Genomic DNA, 21,300 nt, shown 5'->3' with positions numbered 1-21,300 from the left:
AATATAAAATTTGAATTCCACTTACTTCCTAAAGCTGCTGGGTCCAATTACTGTGATGTTAAAACATTGTAAGCATGATAATAGCATTTTACCATGTTGGGGTAAAACGTTTGTATGTTGCACATATATGTGTATGGACTTTGTTTTTGGAAGAGACCAACATCTTTAATTTATGAGAAGTATATTATAAGTAGACTGTATTGTCTAGATTTTACCCACAGTTGGTCCTGTAGCCTGCTTGAGGTCAGAAGTTTTTTCATGATCATTTTCACCCTGGATTGACAAGCTTAGAAACAGGTTAATGGACTGTATCATCCTCCTGGACCTGAAAAGTTAACTGAGCAATATTAAACTGTTACTGCTATTTCAGTACACTAGGTAAACCTTTTACTGATCATGCAGGTTTGTTCTGACATTTTGACTATATTTTGTGGGCTTCTGGTAACAATGCTATTTTCCTTTGCAAACCATCTTCATCATTCTCATTTGAAGCACAGTTTGAAATGGCTAATGCAGGAAATGTATTAATGGGGGCTTTTTTTTTAATCCTATCTTTAGCAATGTAGGTGGCTCGTAGCATCTACAATTTAGATTTATGAGGTCAGGGAAAGGTACTTAACCACCCTCTGGAAAAAATTATCTTCTTGGTAAGTATTTATGTAACTATGATAGAAGCAGGTGTAGAAAAACAGTTCAGAACTTGACCTTTATATGTCTCTTCTCTCAGAAGTAAAACTCTTCCCACTGTGAGAGAGAGAGGGCATTGGACCAAAGCTTCCTGAGGACTTGAATACATTTTACTTGCTCTCTAGGATCAGTTCATTCACTAATATGATACCTGAATACAGTCCAAAAGCTCTGAGAGCCTTATGTTGGGTAGGACTCAGAACCATTCTTCTCTCAAACCAATACTATTTCCAAGGGATATGAAACATCAGGGACTCTTGTTAGGGATATTGTGAAAACTGTCAATGGCACTTATATTTACTCGGCACCTATAACCAAAGACTTAGATTTAAGACACCCTTTCATGGTTTGATTCTCACAGAAGCTCCGAGAGATTTGTTAGCTGCTTAACCTCAACAGCAGAAGCACACAATGGAATTGAACTTGTCCTATGTATTAGGAATGTTCTATGTGTCCACACATGCATGCAAGTTCAAAAAAGTGTTCTATTTTATCAAAAATGTGTTGGCCTTATGAAGGTAAAGAAAAAGGCATCACTAACAGAAATGAAGTATAAAACTTAGTGGGAGCCAGGTACTCCCTTTTTTAAAAAATGAATGTCTTTGATCCTAGGTCCACTGTAAGTAACCAGCCATGGTGCTGGCACAGAAACTCTGTAGAACAGAGAGCCTCCTGCAAAACCAAAAGAAATAAGTCACTTTCCTACCATTATAATTCTTCCTTGGCTTTAAATGTTTTACTAGTGAATTTTGATGACTCCTTTGAATGAGAATGTGTATGCTTTGGAAATCTGAATTTATTCATAAGCTGCATGTTGACTTGGAATTTTCATATAAGAGTTCTAAACTCAAAGCCCAGTCCAAAGAGATCAGGTTCCAAGTCCACTCACTTGGGGTGTTTTCCTCATTACTTGTCCCCTAGCACACAGGTAGCCTTATTTCTGGGGGCAGCTTTGGGGATGAGGTATAGAAATTAGTGGGCATTAAATGCAGTGCAGATTGATTTTCTTGGCTACAATGTTTAAGATGCCAGATTTTCACAATAACTGGCAAAACCAGAAGTAGAGGTTTGGGGAAAGGTGAAGTAGGCCTAAAACTCTCCCCTTAATTCCTTTTCTGACTGGTCTATCTTGGCGCTGTGGCCTATCATGAAGAATTGGTGTGAAAGGGGAACAAGCAAGCCACAGCCTTGCTGGACAAGACTTCCAACACCAGCAGTAAAGAATGACCTGAGCCATGGGAGGCAAAAGATACGCTGAGTAGTGAACTGATGTCTCAGTTGCTGATGGGGATGAGGATTCCTGTTCTCAAGATGTGTGGAAGATCAGGTCTAATGGTTTCTACATGGTTCATTCAATCTAACTACATCCCTAGCTTGAAAGAGTGGAAGTGATCACATAGTGTTGAAAGGTTGTGGGTAAGCTTTGGGGGCTAATCAAGTCACAAAGCAGATAAGGGGTTATAAAGCTTGTGCATAGTTAAAACTGAGTGGTCCCTTCACTCCTTTTGCAAGAATCTCTGGAGAAGATAGTTTGAATGCTTCTCTTGAGATTTTAAGTGCTGATTTCTTTTTCTCTCCTAACTTTTTGGTTGAATACTCTCAAGACAATCAGAGGCCTGCAAGGGAAAGATGCCTGGCTGGTTCCAGTACTGTCCTTAGGCCTGTTTCTAATACTAACTCCTTGGAACTGATGCACTTTGTTTAATGTATTTTGCCTTCTTTTAAGCTGTTTGGAACAAAACAAAATGCTTTATTGCATTGTATCCTTCTTGCTTGCTATTATCCCTCTTAATTTAAAAAATTATGCATTGAAGATGAAGTACACTTCAGGAGAAATTCGCACAAGAATACTCATTAAAATAACTCCCATCAAGTTTGATGGTACAACTTCAAAGGATTAAAAACAAAACTAATTTTAATGAATATTTGTATGGGTTTTTTGATAAATAAGTTTGTATTAAACTTGTGATATGACAAGTTTTAAGTGGTTGTGAGAAAAGTATTCAGTTATGTTTAATTTAATTTGCATTGATTTGACAGAAAGGAAGGCATTTCGGCCAGAGTACACTCTTCAAACCTTCATTGGGATCTCAGAGAGTCATTCCTAAATGGATGAGAAAGTTCCTTCCTACTATAATAAAATTCCAGAATTCTTCCTTCTTACTATCTTATCCTTTGCCCTTTGAATTTAGAGACATTTTCGTTTCAGTTCAGGAGAGATAGGAAGAGCAGAATTCCCCAGTGACTTTGCTCCTGGCATTGGAGATTCTGCACCTGAACTCTGAAGAATGCTTCTTGTTCTCTACAGGGCTTAAGGATTCATCCAGATCTGGATGTGCAGAGCAGTGCTTTGTTCAAAACTTCCATTTTTCAGCCCCGTGTGCAATTTTCCTTGATGTGTCTGTGTCTTCAAGCAATTAATAGTTTCCTTATTTTCAATCACAGTTCCCTCTGCTTTAAGATATATCATCTTCTTTGGTTCTCTTTGAATATGAACTGTTAACTTAGCATTCTCAGAAGATCACTCTGGGACTTGAAGGCCGTAATGCAATTTAAAATTTCCCCTATTTATTTTCTTAACCTGATTTTCTGTATTTGCTCATGGTCAGTAGCCGTGGGGAGTTTTTTAATTTAGAAATTAAAATTTGGCTTAAATTAAAAAATATTTTGTTGTATGTTCTCTGTGCCAGACACTGTGTTGGTCTCAAGAGTGAATAAAACCCAGATTAAGAGGCTGTCACTCAGCTGTAGGAGAGACATGTCTATAGCTGTGTAATTTAGCACTCTGAAAATTTCTCGTAGAACAGCATACACAAGAAAATGCAGGAGCACAGTGGGAAGAGGGAAGTCAGGTGGGTCTTGATGCATGACTCTCTTCATGGAGCAAGGAAAAGGGAACAACATCCATACAGCTAGAATGCTGCATAAAGGCACAGAGGTGTGAGTGTATTGTAAGAGAAAAGCTAGAGCACTGCATTTTTGTTCTCTGAATAATCAGTATTCTAGTTAACCAAGAAACCTTTTGGATAGTATATAACTCTTGTGTAATTATAATTTTGGAGGGGCAACTTTATAGGGAAAATTTCCCCTAGAGATAGTATTTACTGTCCAACAAATGTAGCTTAGTATCAACTGAATTTGTACCACTGACATTCAGCAGGAAGGTCAGGGGCTCTGGAGCACCAAGAGAGGTCTAGAGCGAAGCAGGAGGGTCCAGGGGATCTAGTGGAGGCAGAAAACAGGTTCCAAGAAGTCAGAGTTAGGTGGGAGTCTGTGTGTATGGCACAGGGTGATGTTGGAGATGGGCAGATATTGATTGTTCCGCTCATTAAAAAAAAAATCACATTGGCTGGCGGAGTGGGTCATGTGGCAGAGCGCCTACCTAGCAAGTATGTGGACTGAGTTCAAACCCCAGTGCCACAAAAAAAAAAAAAATTCAATATATAGTTGCACCTCCTAAGTGAACAAAGCAGGAATATATGCACATTGAGTTGTCAGTCTAAACCCAGTATATTTCATAATGAAAGCGATTAGACTGAAATGACCATTTAAATTGTTTATGGGTAGTGAGGTGCAATACGCTGGCCAGCTACTAGGGGAGGCTGAGGCAGAAGGGTCTCCTGAGCCCAGGAATTCGAGACCAGTCTGGACAACTCAGCGAGACCCCGTCTCCAAAAAAAAAGTCGGGGGCGGGGAGCGGGGAGAATCAATTCGGCGCCTTGATTAGTGAGTCGAATTCCCTAGCCAAAAGCCAAAAGGATACCCAATGTCTGACTTGTAAGATGCCAGTGCGCAGTCTTAGATTGTTTTCCTTAACCACCTGCTTCAGAATAATCCAGCTGCAAATTATTGGGCCCCACCCTTGAAGTAGTGAATCGGAATCTCTGCGGAATCCAAGAGCATTTTTAATCAGTTCTTCAGCGTATAAGGGATTTACCTTAGAGGGAGAAGGAATTTAATCACTGGCTGTCCCTCCTACTGCCCTCGCGTGTTGGAGCTTGAGGTCCCTGGCCCTCATTCCTGTCTGAGCAGCCTGGCTCACCTGGTCTACCTGTCGAGTGGGAGCCACGGCCCCGCCCCCCTTGCCGGGTCGGTGCCCCGCCCCCTGGGAGAGCTAAGGCGCCGGGGCCCGCCCCCACGCCGGGCCGCGCCAATCGGGCGCTGCGATCTCAGACGTCGGGTTACGCGCCGCGCCGAGTGGGCCGCCGGCGGAGGTACCGGCTCGCCGTTCGGGCTCCGGGCTCGGTGGCGCGACCCCCGGCAGCGGCTAAGCGAGGCAAGGCGGGGCGGGGCGGCACCGCGCCCTCCCGCCAGGCCGCCATGCAGGGCCCGGCCGGGAACCTGAGCCGCGGGCTGCCGGGCGGCCCGCCCTCCACGGTCGCGTCCGGGGCGGGCCGCTGCGAGAGCGGCGCGCTCATGCACAGTTTCGGCATCTTCCTGCAGGGGCTGCTAGGCGTCGTGGCCTTCAGCACGTTGATGCGTGAGTCCCAGACCCCAGCCCCTCCTCAAGCCCCGCTCTACCGGCCCGGCCTTGCCTCGGAGACCCTCCTGCCCGAAGAGTTCCGACATGGGGATATGGGCCCTTTGGCGGAGGTGCCTTCCTCCCCCGCGAGCCCGGGCTGGGCATTCCCAGACTAGGAGGGAGCCCCCGCCCCGCCCTGCCCTAGGGTCCTCTGCCCTCGCCTTATTGCTGCAGCCTTTTAGCCAGGAATGGCCCTGCTCCTCGCCACTTTACATGTCTCTCTTGTGAGATACCCGCCTAAAACTCGCCCCCTCCCACCTTGCCATTCCAAATTAAGGTTATCCTACTTTCCAGTGACTTCCGAAGGTGGCATCCTTCTCTGTGCCCCCTCTCAAGGGCCTTTCTTATCCTCCCCTAAAGCTCCAGTCTGATACCGAGGTTGTTTCTGCACCTTCACTCCAAGGATTTGCCATCTCCGCTGCTAACTTGCATCCCTCGTGGTACCTGGAGTGTGCATTCCTTTTCCCAGGACCGCCCCCTCCTCCCTCAGCTTTATTTTTATTATTCAGGGCCTTCTCCCGTACATCTCCTTCTTCACCTTTCTTCCCCAACAGATCTACCTATTTCATCTCTGTCCCAGGCTTTACTTTCCCAACCCACTTTTATTAGTCACGTTTTAAGTTTCCTTATTTCTCATGAAATTCAGGCAACCTAATGACTTAATGGAGATAGAAGTGCAAAAGGGTCCGGGGAAGGGGGGTGGTGGTCTCAGAATCCCTGTGCCAAGTCACCAGGGGCACTTCCTTGGGAGTTTTGTAATTAAGGAAGTCCCAGATGGCCAATATTGCCCTGGTGCTGTGGGCTGAAGGGTGATGTGTGCCCTATTGTGGGGGTTGAGTTTTTTACTTACTGCACATCCTTCCCCTGTTTAAAGGTTAGTTTTGTGTGGCACATAGGCCTAGGATTGGCGCAGTGATTGTGTTTTGGGAGGAGTACAGAGGTATGTAATTCCAAAATGATTTGTTCTAAAAACTTTCCCACTGTGCTTTGGGCAGAGCAGGGGGTTCTGGCAATGTGTGTTCCTCATTTGGTCCCCAAGAGGGATCCTGCATCTGTGTGCACATGTCTTGTAGGGTCCATTGCTAGAGTGGTCCCTTGCTTGTTTATAGCAGGAGTTTTTTGGGGTGAATTCTCCTGGGCTTCAATTGACCTCGGAGAAGCTTTCTTCTGGATCCCTGGTCTGATAAATTCAGCAACAAGTGCTACTGTGTTAGCCGCTTTTGCTATCCTTTTTAATCCCTACTTGCCTTGTTCTCTCTGCTGAGCAATTGCTCATCTGTTCCCTACAATAATTTGTGACAACCTAGCCGAAATTAGTTGCCAACTGGGCACATGGCTGTATGTGTATGTTTTTAAGACATTGTGAGTGTCTTCCCACTCCTCTTTCCTTTGGCCACCTTCCTTTCTCTCTCTACCAACTGTAGGTTTCATTTTTATTTTGTTCCTTAACCTGAGACTCCTGAGTCTGGTTCTGGGTGTTTCCGTGGATTTGATTGGTGCTGATGGCCTGGTATATCCCCTAGGGTTTTGGCACTTGTGATTCAGAAAGGGAATGTAATGGTGACAGGGCCGAGTTGCTCGCAGGTAGAAGTGTGCTGGTTGAATGTGGTGTTGACAGTGGCAGTACTGGCCCGGGAGTCATTAGGAACATTATTATCTCTTTACTTCATCTTCAGCACGAGCATATGTACAAATTCTACTGCAGTTGTGTGTGTGTGTGTGTGTGTGTGTGTGTGTGTGTGTGTGTCATTGGGGTTTGAACTCAGGGCCTCATGCTTGCTAGGCAGGCACTCTTACTGGTAGCCCTCCACCAGCCTGGTTGGTACTTTTCTGTGGGCAAAGACTAGACAGCAAAATGGACTCTTGCTCAGTGGAATGTTTGATGTAGATAGAATTTGTGGAACTGGCCAGTAAGTCTTGGGACCATGTTGATTAGGGTGACAGGGAGAAGAGCTGGGAAGGCCAGAACTGGGTCAGAAAGGGAGATGAAAGCAAGAGCCTTATCCTCCCTACCTAAAAGCTAAAAAAGCAGGCCAAGGTGACCAGACTGTGAAGCTAGATGAGGACATGTCACTGGCTAGGAAGTGCTTTTCTTATGGCTCAGCTTCCTTGGTCCTGTTGACATAGAACTGTAGGGCTTTTATTTTGTTTTATTTGAACTAGTAAGAAGAGGAGATCCTCAAGGGACCGCCTTACACTTTGGAATAGACTTTGCTGGGGAGGAAAAAAAAAAAAGTAAGAGAGTCTCAAGGAAGTTCATTTTCCTGCTGTTAGACTGTCTTCTGGTCACAGAGCCTGCCTGACAGTTTGGCAGAGCTGCCAGAGGCAAGGGCCAGGCTCATGACAGCTGTTGAGGGAGAAAGGACTTGGTTTGTTAAGGTGAGGCCACTCCCTCATCATTCCCATCATCATCTACCTCTGGCTCCTTTTAAATGCTAATCAGACTGTTCTGAGCAGTTTGAACTAATAGTCCCTGTTTCTGTCTTTGAGGTCATTATCTTTCCCCTTCCAAATGCTTGTGCCCTCTAAGGCAGTAGACTCAAGTGCCTGTCTCTTGGGTGCTTCTCCAGTTCTGATGGCAAGGACTGTTCAGTTTTCCTTCTGGGCAGCTCTCTCTAGTATGATGGACCCACTTCTCTGCCAGACAAACTGATAAAATTTTTCCTCAGTTCACATCCCTGATTTCAGTGACTCTTCAGACCAACATGTTTATGCACTTCTCTCTACCCAGAAAAATTACTTTTTTTCTACATACGTTATTGTGATTTTCACATGGCAGAGGAAGAAGATTTCTCATACATTTTAATTCTGTAGAGAGAGGTATTCAGATTTCTCACATGTTGTTTTGATAGGCTTCTTGCCTTACGTGCAGGTTTGTGTACTGTTACTCCAGATGGTTGAGAGCCTGTATGCCAGGTCCTGTATGTAGCCTGTTCTTCATGCTACATGTTATATACCACCATCTGCCAGCATGTCCCTGTGTCAACATCATCTTGTTAATTAAGTTGGTAGACTTTCCAGAGGCTACAGCTAAGTTACCTTCTATGCAAAGAAAGCCATGCAATCTCAGCTTATAAGGTTACTACTTCCCACTCTGGGTTTTCTGGGATCCCAGTCATGAAAGCAACTGGGTGTCTGCATTAAAAAAACAAAAACAAAAAAAACACTTTAAACCAGAGGCTCTGTCATGATCTGCCTGCCAGGCAGAGTGTTCCTCTTGTTTTGGTGGTTCTGTCTCTAGTCTGTGACTTGATGAAGTCACTCAGACTGGAGTCACAACAAAACAGAGCTGAACGGTCCTAGAGCCTAACAAAACTGCCCCAGTGCAGGAGAGTCACCCAGCTGTCAGCCAAAGGTCAGCGCTGACCTGGGTGTGTGTGTTGGCATTTGGGGATGTTTATTCTCAGGACTTGTGAGTGCAGAGCAAACTCAAGCCTCCTTCACCATGCACAGTCAGGGTACTGGGCTAAAGTGTGAACAGAATTGGCTTTTAACAAAACAAGCATTTTGACAGCTTGGATAAATCTGCCTGCCTATTTTCCTGTTACAGATACAGGGGACCAGCAGGCTGGGAGAAAGGTCTGTGTGGTACTAAAACAGTACTGGCTTTGAGAAGTGAAGCTTTTTTCCTGTGGCCCAAAAAGTAAAATCACAAACTGTCCACCAGCTTTGATATCTTAATCACAAATAAGAATGCCCTGTGTTTTCTCTCATGCTGAGCTGGCCTCCCAGTGTGCTATATCCGCACGGCCTTTCTCACGATCATCTCTCCACACTCCATCCCAGTTTTTATCTTTAAAAATGTCAGACATACAGAAAAGATGAGAAATAATGCAGCAAACACCTGTCTGCCCTCTACCTACATTCAACAATTGTTCCCATTTTGCCACATTTGTTTTATCTCTTCTGCTTTTTTTTGAGGAAAGATTGCAGTCAGCACCACCCTTTACTCCAGAATACTTCAGTTAAGTCTCCTAAGAATAAGGACACTCTTCTCCATTGCCACCTCAGAATTAATAATAACCTCATACTATCATCCGATATCTGCTATCCACCCCATATTCACTGTTCCCTAGATGTCATAAGTCTTTTATAGAGGAAATTCTTAAAATTTGATCCTACCAAGATCTATACATTATATTTGGTTGTGGCCTATTATTTTTCCAGTGCTGAGGATCAAACTCAGGGCCTCACACATGCTAGACAAGCACTTTATCACTGAGCTAAATCCATCATTGGTTATATTTTTAAAGTCATTTTTACTTCTAGACGAATCTTCACATGCTCTCTCTCTCTCTCTCTCTCTCTCTCTCTCTCTTTTTAGTTTTTAATACTGTTGACTCTTGACTCTTGGAAGAGGAGTCCTGGATGGTGGTTGTGTAAATGACTATATTCTACAGTTGTCTAAGTGTTATTTGAGTCGTTTCACTGAACCCTGTGTTTCCTCAATTGCATCTAGAATACAGATTAAGGTAACATGTTTTACACGAAAGCACTTCATAAGTGGTGCTGTGTGTTCCTTGTCCATCCGACTAAGAGGCCATCCTGCTTTTAGAAAGAATAAGGTTGAGGCCAGCACGGTCACTCAAGGAGAGATGGAGGTCTGGAGGGTCACAAGGTTTGTGGTTCCAGGCAAGCCCTGCAAAAAGTTCTTGAGACCCCCTCTCAACCAACTGCTGAGTGCAGTGGTGTGCACCTGCCATACCAGCTTTGTAGGGGAAGTACAAATAGAGGATCGTGGTCTGTGCCTGCCTGCATCAAGTGAGACCCTATCTCAAAAATAGCTAACACAACAAGGGCTGGAGGAGTGGCTTAAGTGGTAGCTTGTCTGCCTAGCAAGAAAGGGCCTAAGTTCAACTCTCAGTACTGCCAAAAAAAGAAAAAAAGTTTGATTGCTTGTGTGTGGAGGTGGGAAGATCTCTCATCTCTCCCTGGTAGAGGTACATTTCTCCATGACAGTTAGTAACTGATCCCTGCAGTGCAGATGCTTTGAGATCGTGTGAGTGCCCTGTTTTGTAGCAACCTTTCCCTCAGTGATCACCTCTCCTGGTAAAGTAAAGAAACCTAGTTGATGGCCCAGTTGGAGCTGGAGCTCACCTGCCTCTGGGCCTGGCACCCAGCACACACTCTTCTGCTCCTGTCTTTTCTTCCCTGTGGAATGCCAGCCCAATCAGAGGCAGAGTTAACCTACTGGCTGATTCAGGGTCTTTGTTTTGTTTTGTTTTTCGCATTGCTGGGGTTTGAACTCTGGGCCTACACCTTGAGCCACTTCACCAGCCCTTTTTGTGATGGGATTTTTTTCAAAATAGGGACTCATGAACTATTTGCCTGGGCTGGCTTTGAACCACAATCTTCCTGATCTCTGCCTCCTGAATAGCTAGAATTGCAGGAGTGAGCCACCAGTGCCCAGCTGGTTCAGGGTCTTTACTTTTAGAAAGTTTTCCGATTTCCTAGATGCTGATTTATTTGATAGTCTTTATCCATAATTATGGAATACTGCTTTATTCTAGTAAAACTTCATTAATTTTGAGTTGTCTGAATTAGCGTGCAATCAAGAGTTATAGTTTCATGGATGTGAGGGCAATCTGGCTGCGACATCTGTCACCCCATTGATCGCCAGGGTTGATTCAGCTGATCTGGCTGGCTAGGCGGGTGTCCCCTTCCTCCCTCACTGCTCCATGTACGTCCCTCCCGAAGCTGCGCGCTCGGTCGAAGAGGACGACCATCCCGGACCGTTCTTCAGTCAAGGGTATACGAGTAGCTGCACTCCCCTGCTAGAACCTCCAAACAAGCTCTCAAGAGTTATAATTTAATGAAATGCATTTTCTATACTGTTAAATACCTATGTTGGCCAAGTGTTCCCCTAGGGGGGCCTATAAAACCTCTGTGGCTTTAGTGATCTGTTTAAAGATCATTTTACAGTTAATATAATATTTGAATGAAGATAAAGTTGTGCTGAAGGAGTTTCACAACAGGTTAAAAATAGCAGGATCCCTGGATATGGATCTAGTCCAGACTTCCATTTCTGCTTTTGACACAGAGAGTGCCTCTGAGCAGCTTATGTATTTCTCAAAACTTCTGTTTCTTCTTCCCCAGAAAGACAGGGATAGCAATTTCTCTCTCCTGGGGCTAAGGGGATTAGAAAGAATATCTATAAGGAAGCTGGAGCAGTGTCAGGCACACATTAGGCCCTCTGTGGATGATGATGTTACCATCCTCGTAACTACAATACATGCTTTCAGGGGTCCCATGGAAGAACATTTCCCAAATGCCTGGCAACTTGTTTTCTGAATTAAGTTAAGCATTTCCTTTTTTTTTTTTTCCTTTTTTGAACAATGTCTTTGCCATTAGCTCTCTTCATAGAGTACATAGTGTAAAAAAAGTTTAACCCAACCAGCAAGGTCACTGAACTCCAGATGAGCATGTGCCCAAACCAGATGGCTTTAGTAGACATCATAACCCTCTTCCATAACCACCTAACCCTTTCCTATGTTTTCACCTTCAGCATCTCATGTGGGCCTTGAGAGAGCAGTGTGTGGACTGGAGCTTTGCTACTTCCAGGTGACAAACCTGCCTCCAAGTTCCTGGTGGCTTTATTTGGCTTGGGCTCATGGTAATAGGTAGTGGCGCTGGCCACTAGAGCCGGCCTCTTTTCTGCAGCTTGCTCTTCCTGAGTCCTTAGAGTGTTGGCTCTTGTGCTCAGCACTTGAGCTCCTGGAAGGAAGGGGTTATTTTCATTTTGTAAACAAAGAGCATGAACAGAGCCAAAATATAAGCCAAGACCCACAAATTCCAGACACTCCTCAGCTCTTGCTCTATTCCTGCCTGCTTTTCCTGCTCTTTCACACAGGTGCACTTTCTGAACACTCTCACATGTGTGGCTTTTTTGTTTGTTTGTTTGTTTTTGCTGTACTAGGGATTGAACTCACGACCTACACCTTAAGCAACTTCACCAGCCCTTTTTTGTTGTGAAGAGGTTTTTTGAGATAGGGTCTCTCGAACTGTTTGCCCAGGTTGGCTTCGAACCGTGATCTTCCTGATCTCTGCTTCCTGAATAGCTAGGACTATAGGTGTAAGCCACTGGCACCTGGCTGTGTGTGGCTTCTTCACTTCAGTTTTGGCTATGCAAACAATGCTAGTTTTCTTTCTGTATTTTTTATTGTTCAAAGTATTATCTGGAGCTTTGGATCATCTTATGGCTATTATGAGGCTGGGGATGTAGCTTAGTGGTAGAGTGCTTGCCTGTCATGTGTAAGATCCTGCCTTTGATCCCCAGCACTATAACAAACGTATGACTTGCCAGTCATTTTATGCATATACGAGTTACATGTTGGGTTTGTGAAGGTTTCCTTAGCTGTGCAGAGGATAGTGTTCCTACCTTATGGCTGAGGTGTAGTATCTGAGTAGTAGAGGAAGGGAGTACAGGAGTCTTGTTTACTAACTGATCAGGAGGGGATTTCCAGGGCCCTGAGTACTTTAAGGTTACCTGTTGGTTTTCACCTTAAACAAAAGAATCTGTTTGTTTAATGCTATTTGACTATAAGGAGAATCAATAATTTTAAGAGGTACTTACAAGGATTATCTTTGCTGTGACTTATTCTATGTGCAGAACTAATCAGTGGGTCTCTTTTAGATTACTCCACATGTAACCTACAGTTATACATGTAACCTACAGTTTTTCAGCTTGGCAGTATTGTCCTTTTGGACCAGATTATTCTTTGTTTTGGGGGGGAGGGTTCTGTCCCATGCATTGTAAGATGCTTAGCAGAGCTCCCAGGCCTATACCCACTCGACACCATAGCAGCCCCCCTTTACAACAACCAAAAATGTCTCCAGACATTACCAGATGTCCTTGGGGGACATGGTTGACCCTGTTTGAGAACCACTATGTCTGTTCAGTGTATGCCTCACTTAGGAAACTCATATTAGCTGTGGAACACACTAGAAGGGCAGTATGTCATCCCCAAAGTATGAGAACGGTGGATTGTTAGAACTTGCTAAGTACTTGGAGGCTAAAGAAGATGCTAGATGTTGCCTTGACAATGACAAGCTCAGAGATAGTCTCCTTCCTGGAGGGGCTCCTAGCTCACAGGGCATTGAGAATAGGGATGAGGGATTCTACCTGAGGGCTTGGATGCATCCACTTGAGCCCATTGCTGACAGTAGACAACATGAGAGGGCCTCTTGACATGAAGGGTCTATATAGAAGGAAATAGGCATGGCAGTCCATTGTGGGCTGGAGAATGCCCCAGAAAAAGCAGCAGTATGCTTAAGGGACTCTGAAGAGCCTTCCTTAATCCATTTCAGGCCTCTTCTATTGTGGGCACTTCAGAGGATGGTGAATGAAATCACTGACTGTCAAGTCAGAGGCTGTTCTTACCTCGTGCTCCATTTGGAGTGTTTCTTTGAGAACCTCTCTTGTAAAGCACTTTTACCACAGTGCCTCTACTGGATCTCATGTAGTCCCTCAGAGGCACATACACCGTTTGTATCTTTTGGGCCATAGAAGAATGGGAGCCCAGTGCCCTCCCAGTCCTGTTGGCACTGTCTTCTAGATAGATGGTAGTGACATGTGGATAAACATGCTGTGCTTGCTCAGTGCCAGTCCTGTAATCCTCACAGCCACCCTGAGACACAGGTACTCTTAGTATCCCCATCTTATAGATGAGGATATTGAGTCATAGAGAGGTTAAGTGACCTGCCCAGGATCACACAGACAGCAAACAGTACAGCCAGGCAGTCTGGCTCTGGCGACCTTGCTTTTAGGTAACAAATGAAGCAACTCCTTATTGTTAAATCGCTCTTATTAACTGTTCACCACATTCCACAAAGATGTTAGAAAAGCAGAGACACTTCCATCCCTTCCATCTCTGGTTTTTTGTTTTTTGTTTTGTTCCAGCATAGATTCTATACAGCTCCCTGGGAGTGGGAACAGAGTCATGCCAGGCTGTTGCCCACCCTGTGAGCCTATATAGTCCCCAGGCCCAGATAGGGTTGGGTTTTGCTATGGAATATCTCTGACAAGAATTCCACTTGTCAGCCTATTCTAGAAATCATGCACCTACCACAGCAGGATTGTGAACCACTGAAATTACCCTTGGGTCTGTGAGAAAAAGACTTCTTTGCAGACCTGTGATATCAGCAGACATGCCCTCCTTGCTGTTTCATTTGGCTTTGTCTTCATTCTAAAGGGCATTTTGTGAATAGGCAGATTCCAGTCAAGCCATTTTGGAGAGAAGGAGTAAGGGAGTGGGGGCTCAGTATGATCAAGAGTACAGTTTCATGCGGAGGCTATGAGGTGGGGTAGCGTGTAGGAAAGAGGCCATAGAGAAAGAGGGTACTCAATCAGGGTCCTTCTCGGCTTTGACACTTCATTTTAAAGACTTGGACTCTTGTTATTTTACCTGTCACTAAATATTGATGGGTGTCAGGCACTTTTGTGCTTTTTCTGTATTTCCTTGTTCACAAAGTTGCATGCACAGTAGATCAGGACTCATGTGGGGCAAAACTGTTTTTTGTTTGTTTTTGTTTTTTGCAATACTGGGGATTGAGCCCAGGGCCTCATACATGCTAGGCAAGTGCTCTACCATTTGAGCTATGCCATTAGCCCTTTTATTTTTATTTTGTTTTTGATATAGGGTCTTACTTAGTTTTGTCCAGGCTCGTCTTGAACTCATGATCCTTCTGCCTCTGTGTCCTTAGGATTGTTGGGATTACAGGCATGCCCGGCTCAAACCTGTTTTTTTCATACATTCGTCTTCTCAAAATGCTCTTTCTCCCAGCCTTTGTTCTTGTCTTTGAGCTTTCCTAGGTTCTTAAACTTGTCTGTATTCTTCATGGGCTTTTCTATTTTCTTAGAAGACATTTTCAGTTAATAATATGAAATAATATAGAAAGATGAGGTAGTTAACAATGCTTTTAAAACAGTTAAGATTTAGCGGAAAGAAAAGGAAAACAAAACAAAACAATTGAAACCCAGCCACAGCACACATCATGTCCTTGTGCCCAGACAGTGTGCAGTATGTGTCATGGCTGAATCAGTGTGGGGCCTTCGGGGCAGGCTTTCTTTTTGGGCTAAAATACTTGTAGGTTATTACAGCAAGCAAGGCCCTCTTACCCTGTGGGGAGGGGTGTGGGGGAGTATGGAAGAAACTTAGTAAGACATTTGATCATTTGAGTGAGCATGTGTCACACACACGGCTTTCTTCACTTGTTGGCTTTGCTGTTGGTTTTTTGAGGCAGCAGACCGTAGATTCCAAATTGCTGTTTCCACAGCCATCCCCAATCTGGTCTGAGCACTGGAGCAAACCTGGATCCAGAAGCCCAGGAGGGGCTAGAGACAGGGAGATGTGTTGGGGCCTGCAGACACAGTGTAGGAAGACATAAGTGTTTTTTATGTCAAGAGCCCTGGTTTTATAATTCTATCCTCAGAGTTCTCTGTGAGAAACTTCATTAGTTGCTGGAAAAAAATTCTGATTCTGTTATACAAAGTTAGAGTATTCAGAGATGTTTTTAAATGCCTAGCAGTCCATTTAGGAGATTACATTGATTTTTTTCAGTGAGTGTTTAGATAAATGATTTATTAATATCCTAAATAGAAAAGAATCTTTAGGGAAACATCCATCAAGCATGCTGTGATCTTGCTGTGGAGCTAAGTTCAAATGTCACTGCTGTGGATGGTATAATATGCTGGGATCTTATTCTCCCAATAATGGAGGTCCTAGAGCCAGGCCTATGTAGACAGTAGTTCAGGTTTGGGGTAATGTGAAGCATAAGGGTGTGGAAGGGGCACCATCTGAGGTGTTTTCTGGCCTCCACTCTGTGGTATGGGAACTACTGAACCGTACCAGGTGACTCCTCAGTCCTCACTCCACTGGCTGCAGCTGCTGTGATACTATGTGGTAGGACCTTAGTCTAGATCAAGGTGGCACCCTGGTGTGTCTTGCAGGCTCCTGGGCCCACTGTGCTATCCTCTTCAAGCTCTTCCTGCACTGCAGACATTGCAAAGCACCATGGTCTTCCCCGTAGCCTGGGCCAAGCATAACTTCCCTGTTATCAGATGCTGTGTGATGCAGTAAGATGCCCCGAGATACCCCTTCCGCAACTCCTGTCCCTGTCAAACCTATTTTCGTCTCTTGTCCTCACCCATGTTCTTTCCCCCAAATGCCTTTCTCCTTCCTCCCCACCTAGATATATCCTAGCCATCTTCTAAGAAAGCCTCCCTAATGACATTAGCCCGAGTTCTTCTTGGAAGTCCATAGGACACCTGGTCTTTGTTATACAAGGCAGGCCCCTGCATGGTCCTGCCTCTCTCTGTCCCTGGGTCTGGTCTGCCTGCCAAGCCTGTGCTGGCACATGGTAGAATGTGTGGTGCTTGGGGAAGTGCTCCAAAACAAGTCTGTTCCTGAGCACACAAGATTAGGAAGGTGGGAGGAGACTGGAATCTTTATCTTTTCAATTATGTGCTAAATACTTAAGCATGCATTTCCTAAGACATGATGGATGTTCTCTTACATAGCACAGGACAATAATTGAAGCTCAGGAAATTTAACAATTTGTTACCAATCTATAATCCATATTCAGATTTCACCAGTTACCCAAATACCATCACAGCTGTATTCCTGGTTCAGGGTCACACTTTGTATCTGGTTACCACATCTCTTTGGTCTCTTTTAATCTGGTACAGTTCCTCAGCCTTTCTTTTTCTTAAAGATGTAAAATGTCCTAGATTGGGTTTGCCTGATGTTTTCTTGTAATTATATCCAAGTTACATGTTTTTAGCAGAGGTGCTGCATAAGTGATGTTGAGGCATCCTCAGTGTGTCCCAAATTGAGGCACCACTATGAAGTTAATTTTTCCCTTTATAATTAATAAGTAATTTATAGGGAGGAGATGTTTCCCTTTTTTTTCCCCCAACGTTGGGCATTGAACCCTGAGTCCCACACATGGTAGGTATTTTGAGACTATGTAAATGTAAGATCTATTTTCAGTGTTGTGTGCTTGGGAAGTTGAGGCTGCAAACAGAGAGTGAAGGTACTTGACATTTGAACCTGTACAAAAGTGGATGAAGAGATCTTTGCCCATGAAGGAGTCACTGGTATGGAGCTTGCCCTTCTGCTATAAGCATGCAGAAAACAAGTCAAAATATATGAAACATCTGTTTGTAGACATTGAACAAAAGGCTGCTCACAGCCTTTTGTTCCCAAGGGAAAGGAAATGAGGTGAGCCCTATGGTCTTCCCCCATCATTCTGCCTGGAGACAATTTTATACATCTCAGAGCAGTGTGGAGGAACCTAAGGAGAGCCTCAGTGGTCTTGCTGTGTTGAGAAGGCAATGTTGAGAAGGCCAGAGCACAGGGATTTGCAGGAGATGATAAGGAGAAAAAAGAAATACACAAAGAAAAAGCTCTGCACATCTGCTCTGGGACTTCTTGAGACTTTTGGCTAATACTAATCTGTGTACCTGGAGTGAAACTTGTGAAGCATAGTGAAGAACAACTGGTGGGGGTACCTAAAGAGAGGACTGGGAGACACTGTAGTTTTTGCAGTGATAGTGAAAGGACCTAGTTGGACACCTGGGGAATTTAGTTGGTGCCTCAGAAGAGTCATACCTTAGTGTTGCACATAGCACTAAGAGAATAGCACATAGCTTAAAAAAATAAGCCTTCATACCTATATTTAAAGCAAAACTTTTTTTTTTTTCTACCAGGCTCTCACAACACAGATCACTTTTGATGCTAGATGTGGAGGGGTTTTCCTCCCTGGTTCTTGACTCATAACTCTCTCTCCAAGGCAGGTCAGAGAAACTAGAATTTCTTTTTCCCAAGGGGGTTAATTCTGCAGTGATTTCTGCCACAGCAGGCACCTGCTGTCAAGTTCATCTTGACACTATCTCCTTGGAGTTAGGGTCAGATTCCACAAGTTGCAACTGAGACTGCCCCTCCTTCCCCTGCTTTAGATGCCAGTTCAAGCTCTAAGTTGTTTTATCCATGCTTCTGGACCCACCAGATAGACATCAAGTTTCCCTCAACCCCCATCTTGAGTTCAATTAACTGCTCAAGTGACTCTCACAACTCAGGGAAACATTTACTTAGATTTGCTGGTTTCTTAGAAAGAATATTACTAAGCTACAGATGAAGAAAACACATAGGGCAAGGAATGGGGGTTGAGGTGCAGAGCTTCCACACTTTCTCCAGGTATACTGCCCTCTAGAAACCTCTCAGTGTTCACCTATCTAGAAACTCTCCAAACCCTGTGCTTTTGGGTTTTTCTGGAGACTTTATTGCATAGGAATGATTGAGGAATAGACAGCCACATTGAGATGTGATTGGACAAAAACAGTATGAGCTAATGCTAATAGGTAGGGAAAGCCAGCAAGGTTGGATCCCTTCTGAAATGGGTATCTTATGATCTATAATCAGACAAGGTAGGCTAAAGAATTTCTTTATAGCCAACTCAAATACAGAAGGTGGGGAGAAAATTAGACTTTCTATGACCCATCTTAGGGAAGATAAATTCTAGTTTTTCTGGCCAGCCTTGAGGAGCAAGTTAGTTAGTGAACAAAGAACCACAGATGAAGACCAGAGATATGTATATATAGATACATATATGTGCATATATATTGATATATAACACCAACATATGTTATATAATACTGTACACAAAAATTGACTAGAAATAGATCACTCATCTAAATGTAGAAGTGAAAACTATAACATTTCTAGAAGAAAACATAGGAGCAAATCTTTCTGACCTTGGATAAAGATTTCTTAGGACACAAAAAGCTTAAGCCATAAAGAAATGATAATTTTTTTTTATTATTCATATGTGCATACAAGGCTTAGGTCATTTCTCCCCCCTGCCCCTACCCAGAAATGATAAATTAATTTCATCTAAATTAAAAATTTCTAGTCAGGCATTGTGGCTAAAGCCTATAATCCTAGCTACTTGGGAAGCAAAGATCCAGGGGATCATAGTTCAAGGCCAACCTTGGCAAAACATTCTCAAGACCCCATCTCAACCAATAAAAGCTGGGCATGGTGGCATGTGTCTGTCATACCAGCTATGTGGGGAAGCACAAATAGGAAGATTGTAGTCTAGGCCAGCCCAGGCGTAAATTGATACCCTATCTCAAAAATAACCAAAAAGGACTGGTGAAGTGGCTCCAGTGATAGAGCCCTGCCTAAGACGCATAAGGCCCTGAGTTCAACATTCAGGACCACCAAAAAAAAAAAAAAATCTATTCAGAAAATAAAAAGGAGGAAGATTTTGGATTAGGGATGTTCAACCAGCAAAGTCTATGCAAATACTCCAAAATTTGGAAGAAAGAAAAAAAAAAAACACCACTTCAGGTCCCAAGCATTTTTTTTTGTTTTTTGTTTGTGTGGTAGTGGTGGTGGTGGTACTAGGAACTCAGGGCCTTACACTTGGTAGGCAGGCACTCTACCTCTTGAACCACACCCCTAGCCCTGCTCCCAAGCATTTCAGATAAGGGATACTCAACCTGTATTTTGCAGTAATTAAGAGAGTAAATTTCAAATATTTCAGTACAAAAAATGATGAGCGAGGTGATAGATATTCTTAGCCTGATTTAGTTAGTCCATATTGTAGATGTATATCAAAACATTGCACTATACCAAAATATTTAAAATATGAACATATGACCAAGTGCTTATAACCAGAACATGAAAAAAATCTTAAAACTCAGTAAAAGACAAAACAGTTTAAAAATAGGCCTAGACTATAAATAGACATTTCTCCAAAGAAGATACACGAATAGCAAACACATGAAAAGATGCTCAATCTCATTAGTCATTGGGGAAATGCAAATTAAAATAATGAAGAGATACCAGAATACACCCACACAAATGACTAAAATACAATACCAAGTGTAGAAGAGAATATAAACTTTGGAACTCTCATACTTTGCTGTTGGAAATGCAAAATGATACAACCACTTTGGAAAACTATTTGAAAGTTTCTTATAAAAAAGATTTCATGTCCCACCCAACCCAGCAATTTGATCTATAGGTTACCCAAAATTAAAGCCCACATATGGCCACAAAAGGACTTGTGTATGAATATTCATAGAAATTCCATCCATAATTGCCCCAAACTAGAAGCAATCCAAATGTTCATCAACATATAAGTGAATAAGTTATAGTCTGTCTGTATAATATAATATGTCAGCAACCAAAAGGAATAAGCCACTGATGACATGCAATAATATGGTTGAATCCCATGGTTGAATATACTGAGCTAAAGAAGCTAGGTAAAAAAGATACCGTATGACTCCATTTATATGAAATCCTGAAGAGGTAATTCTAATCTATAGTGACAGGTTAATGGTTGTCTTGGGGATGTTAGGAGTGGGACTGATTGCAAAAGGACTTGAAAGAACTTTTTGAGGTGATAGAAATTACTGTATCCTTATATAGTGAGGGTCACATCAGTTTATATACCTTTCTCAAACTCATTGAACTGTATGCTTAATACAGGTACATTTTGGGTATATACCTCAATATTTAAAAGAGAAAAGGGGGGTATAAACGCAAAATGATCAGTCTGTTCTACAAATTCTACTGCTTGCCCATATAAACTTCAAACTCACTAAAGGAAAACATAATCCAAACAATTAGCCATGTCATTAACAGTCATGATATATAGCCCCAATTAAAAATTACTGGACATGTGAAGAAGCAAGAAATTATAACCTATAATTAGAAGAAGTCAATCAATATAAGTATACTAAGAAGTTACAGAGATTATGAAATCACCTGAAGAGGATTTTAAAACAGTTGTGATAAACATGCTGGAGGTTTAAAAAAAAAAATCAGGTCATAATGCTGAGTACAGTAGAAGACATTAAAGTGAACCAAATGGAACTTCTAGAACTGAACAAACAATTTCTGAAAAATTCACTGGATAGACTTAATAGAAAATTCAAACTTTATAGAAGAATAGTTGAGTTAAGTTGGCAGCAGAACTTTACAAATTCAAGCAGAGAGAAGGAAAATGAACAGAGCCTTAGTGATTCATTGAAAAATATCAAAGGTCTGGTGTGTAATTGGATTTCCAGACAAGAGAAGAGA

General features: G+C 43.1%; 1 protein-coding gene across 3 annotated transcripts in view; it reads left to right on the top strand.

The window, feature by feature from the left end:
- The first annotated feature begins 4,992 nt into the window (after positions 1 to 4,992).
- The window catches only part of Stimate (STIM activating enhancer), a 48,587-nt gene continuing 32,279 nt past the window's right edge, over positions 4,993 to 21,300 (top strand). For all 3 annotated transcript variants that reach the window (XM_074043926.1, XM_074043927.1, XM_074043925.1), the window contains exon 1: positions 4,993 to 5,167. In XM_074043926.1, the coding sequence (XP_073900027.1) occupies positions 5,008 to 5,167 (160 nt within the window). In that variant the 5' untranslated portion in view covers positions 4,993 to 5,007. The remainder of the gene's footprint in view (positions 5,168 to 21,300) is intronic.

This window comes from Castor canadensis, chromosome 10 (assembly GCF_047511655.1).
Source record: "Castor canadensis chromosome 10, mCasCan1.hap1v2, whole genome shotgun sequence".
In the NCBI taxonomy this organism is placed as follows: domain Eukaryota; kingdom Metazoa; phylum Chordata; class Mammalia; order Rodentia; family Castoridae; genus Castor; species Castor canadensis.
The sequence above is the reverse complement of the archived record's forward strand: the minus strand, read 5'-3'. Positions and strand labels throughout refer to the sequence as shown.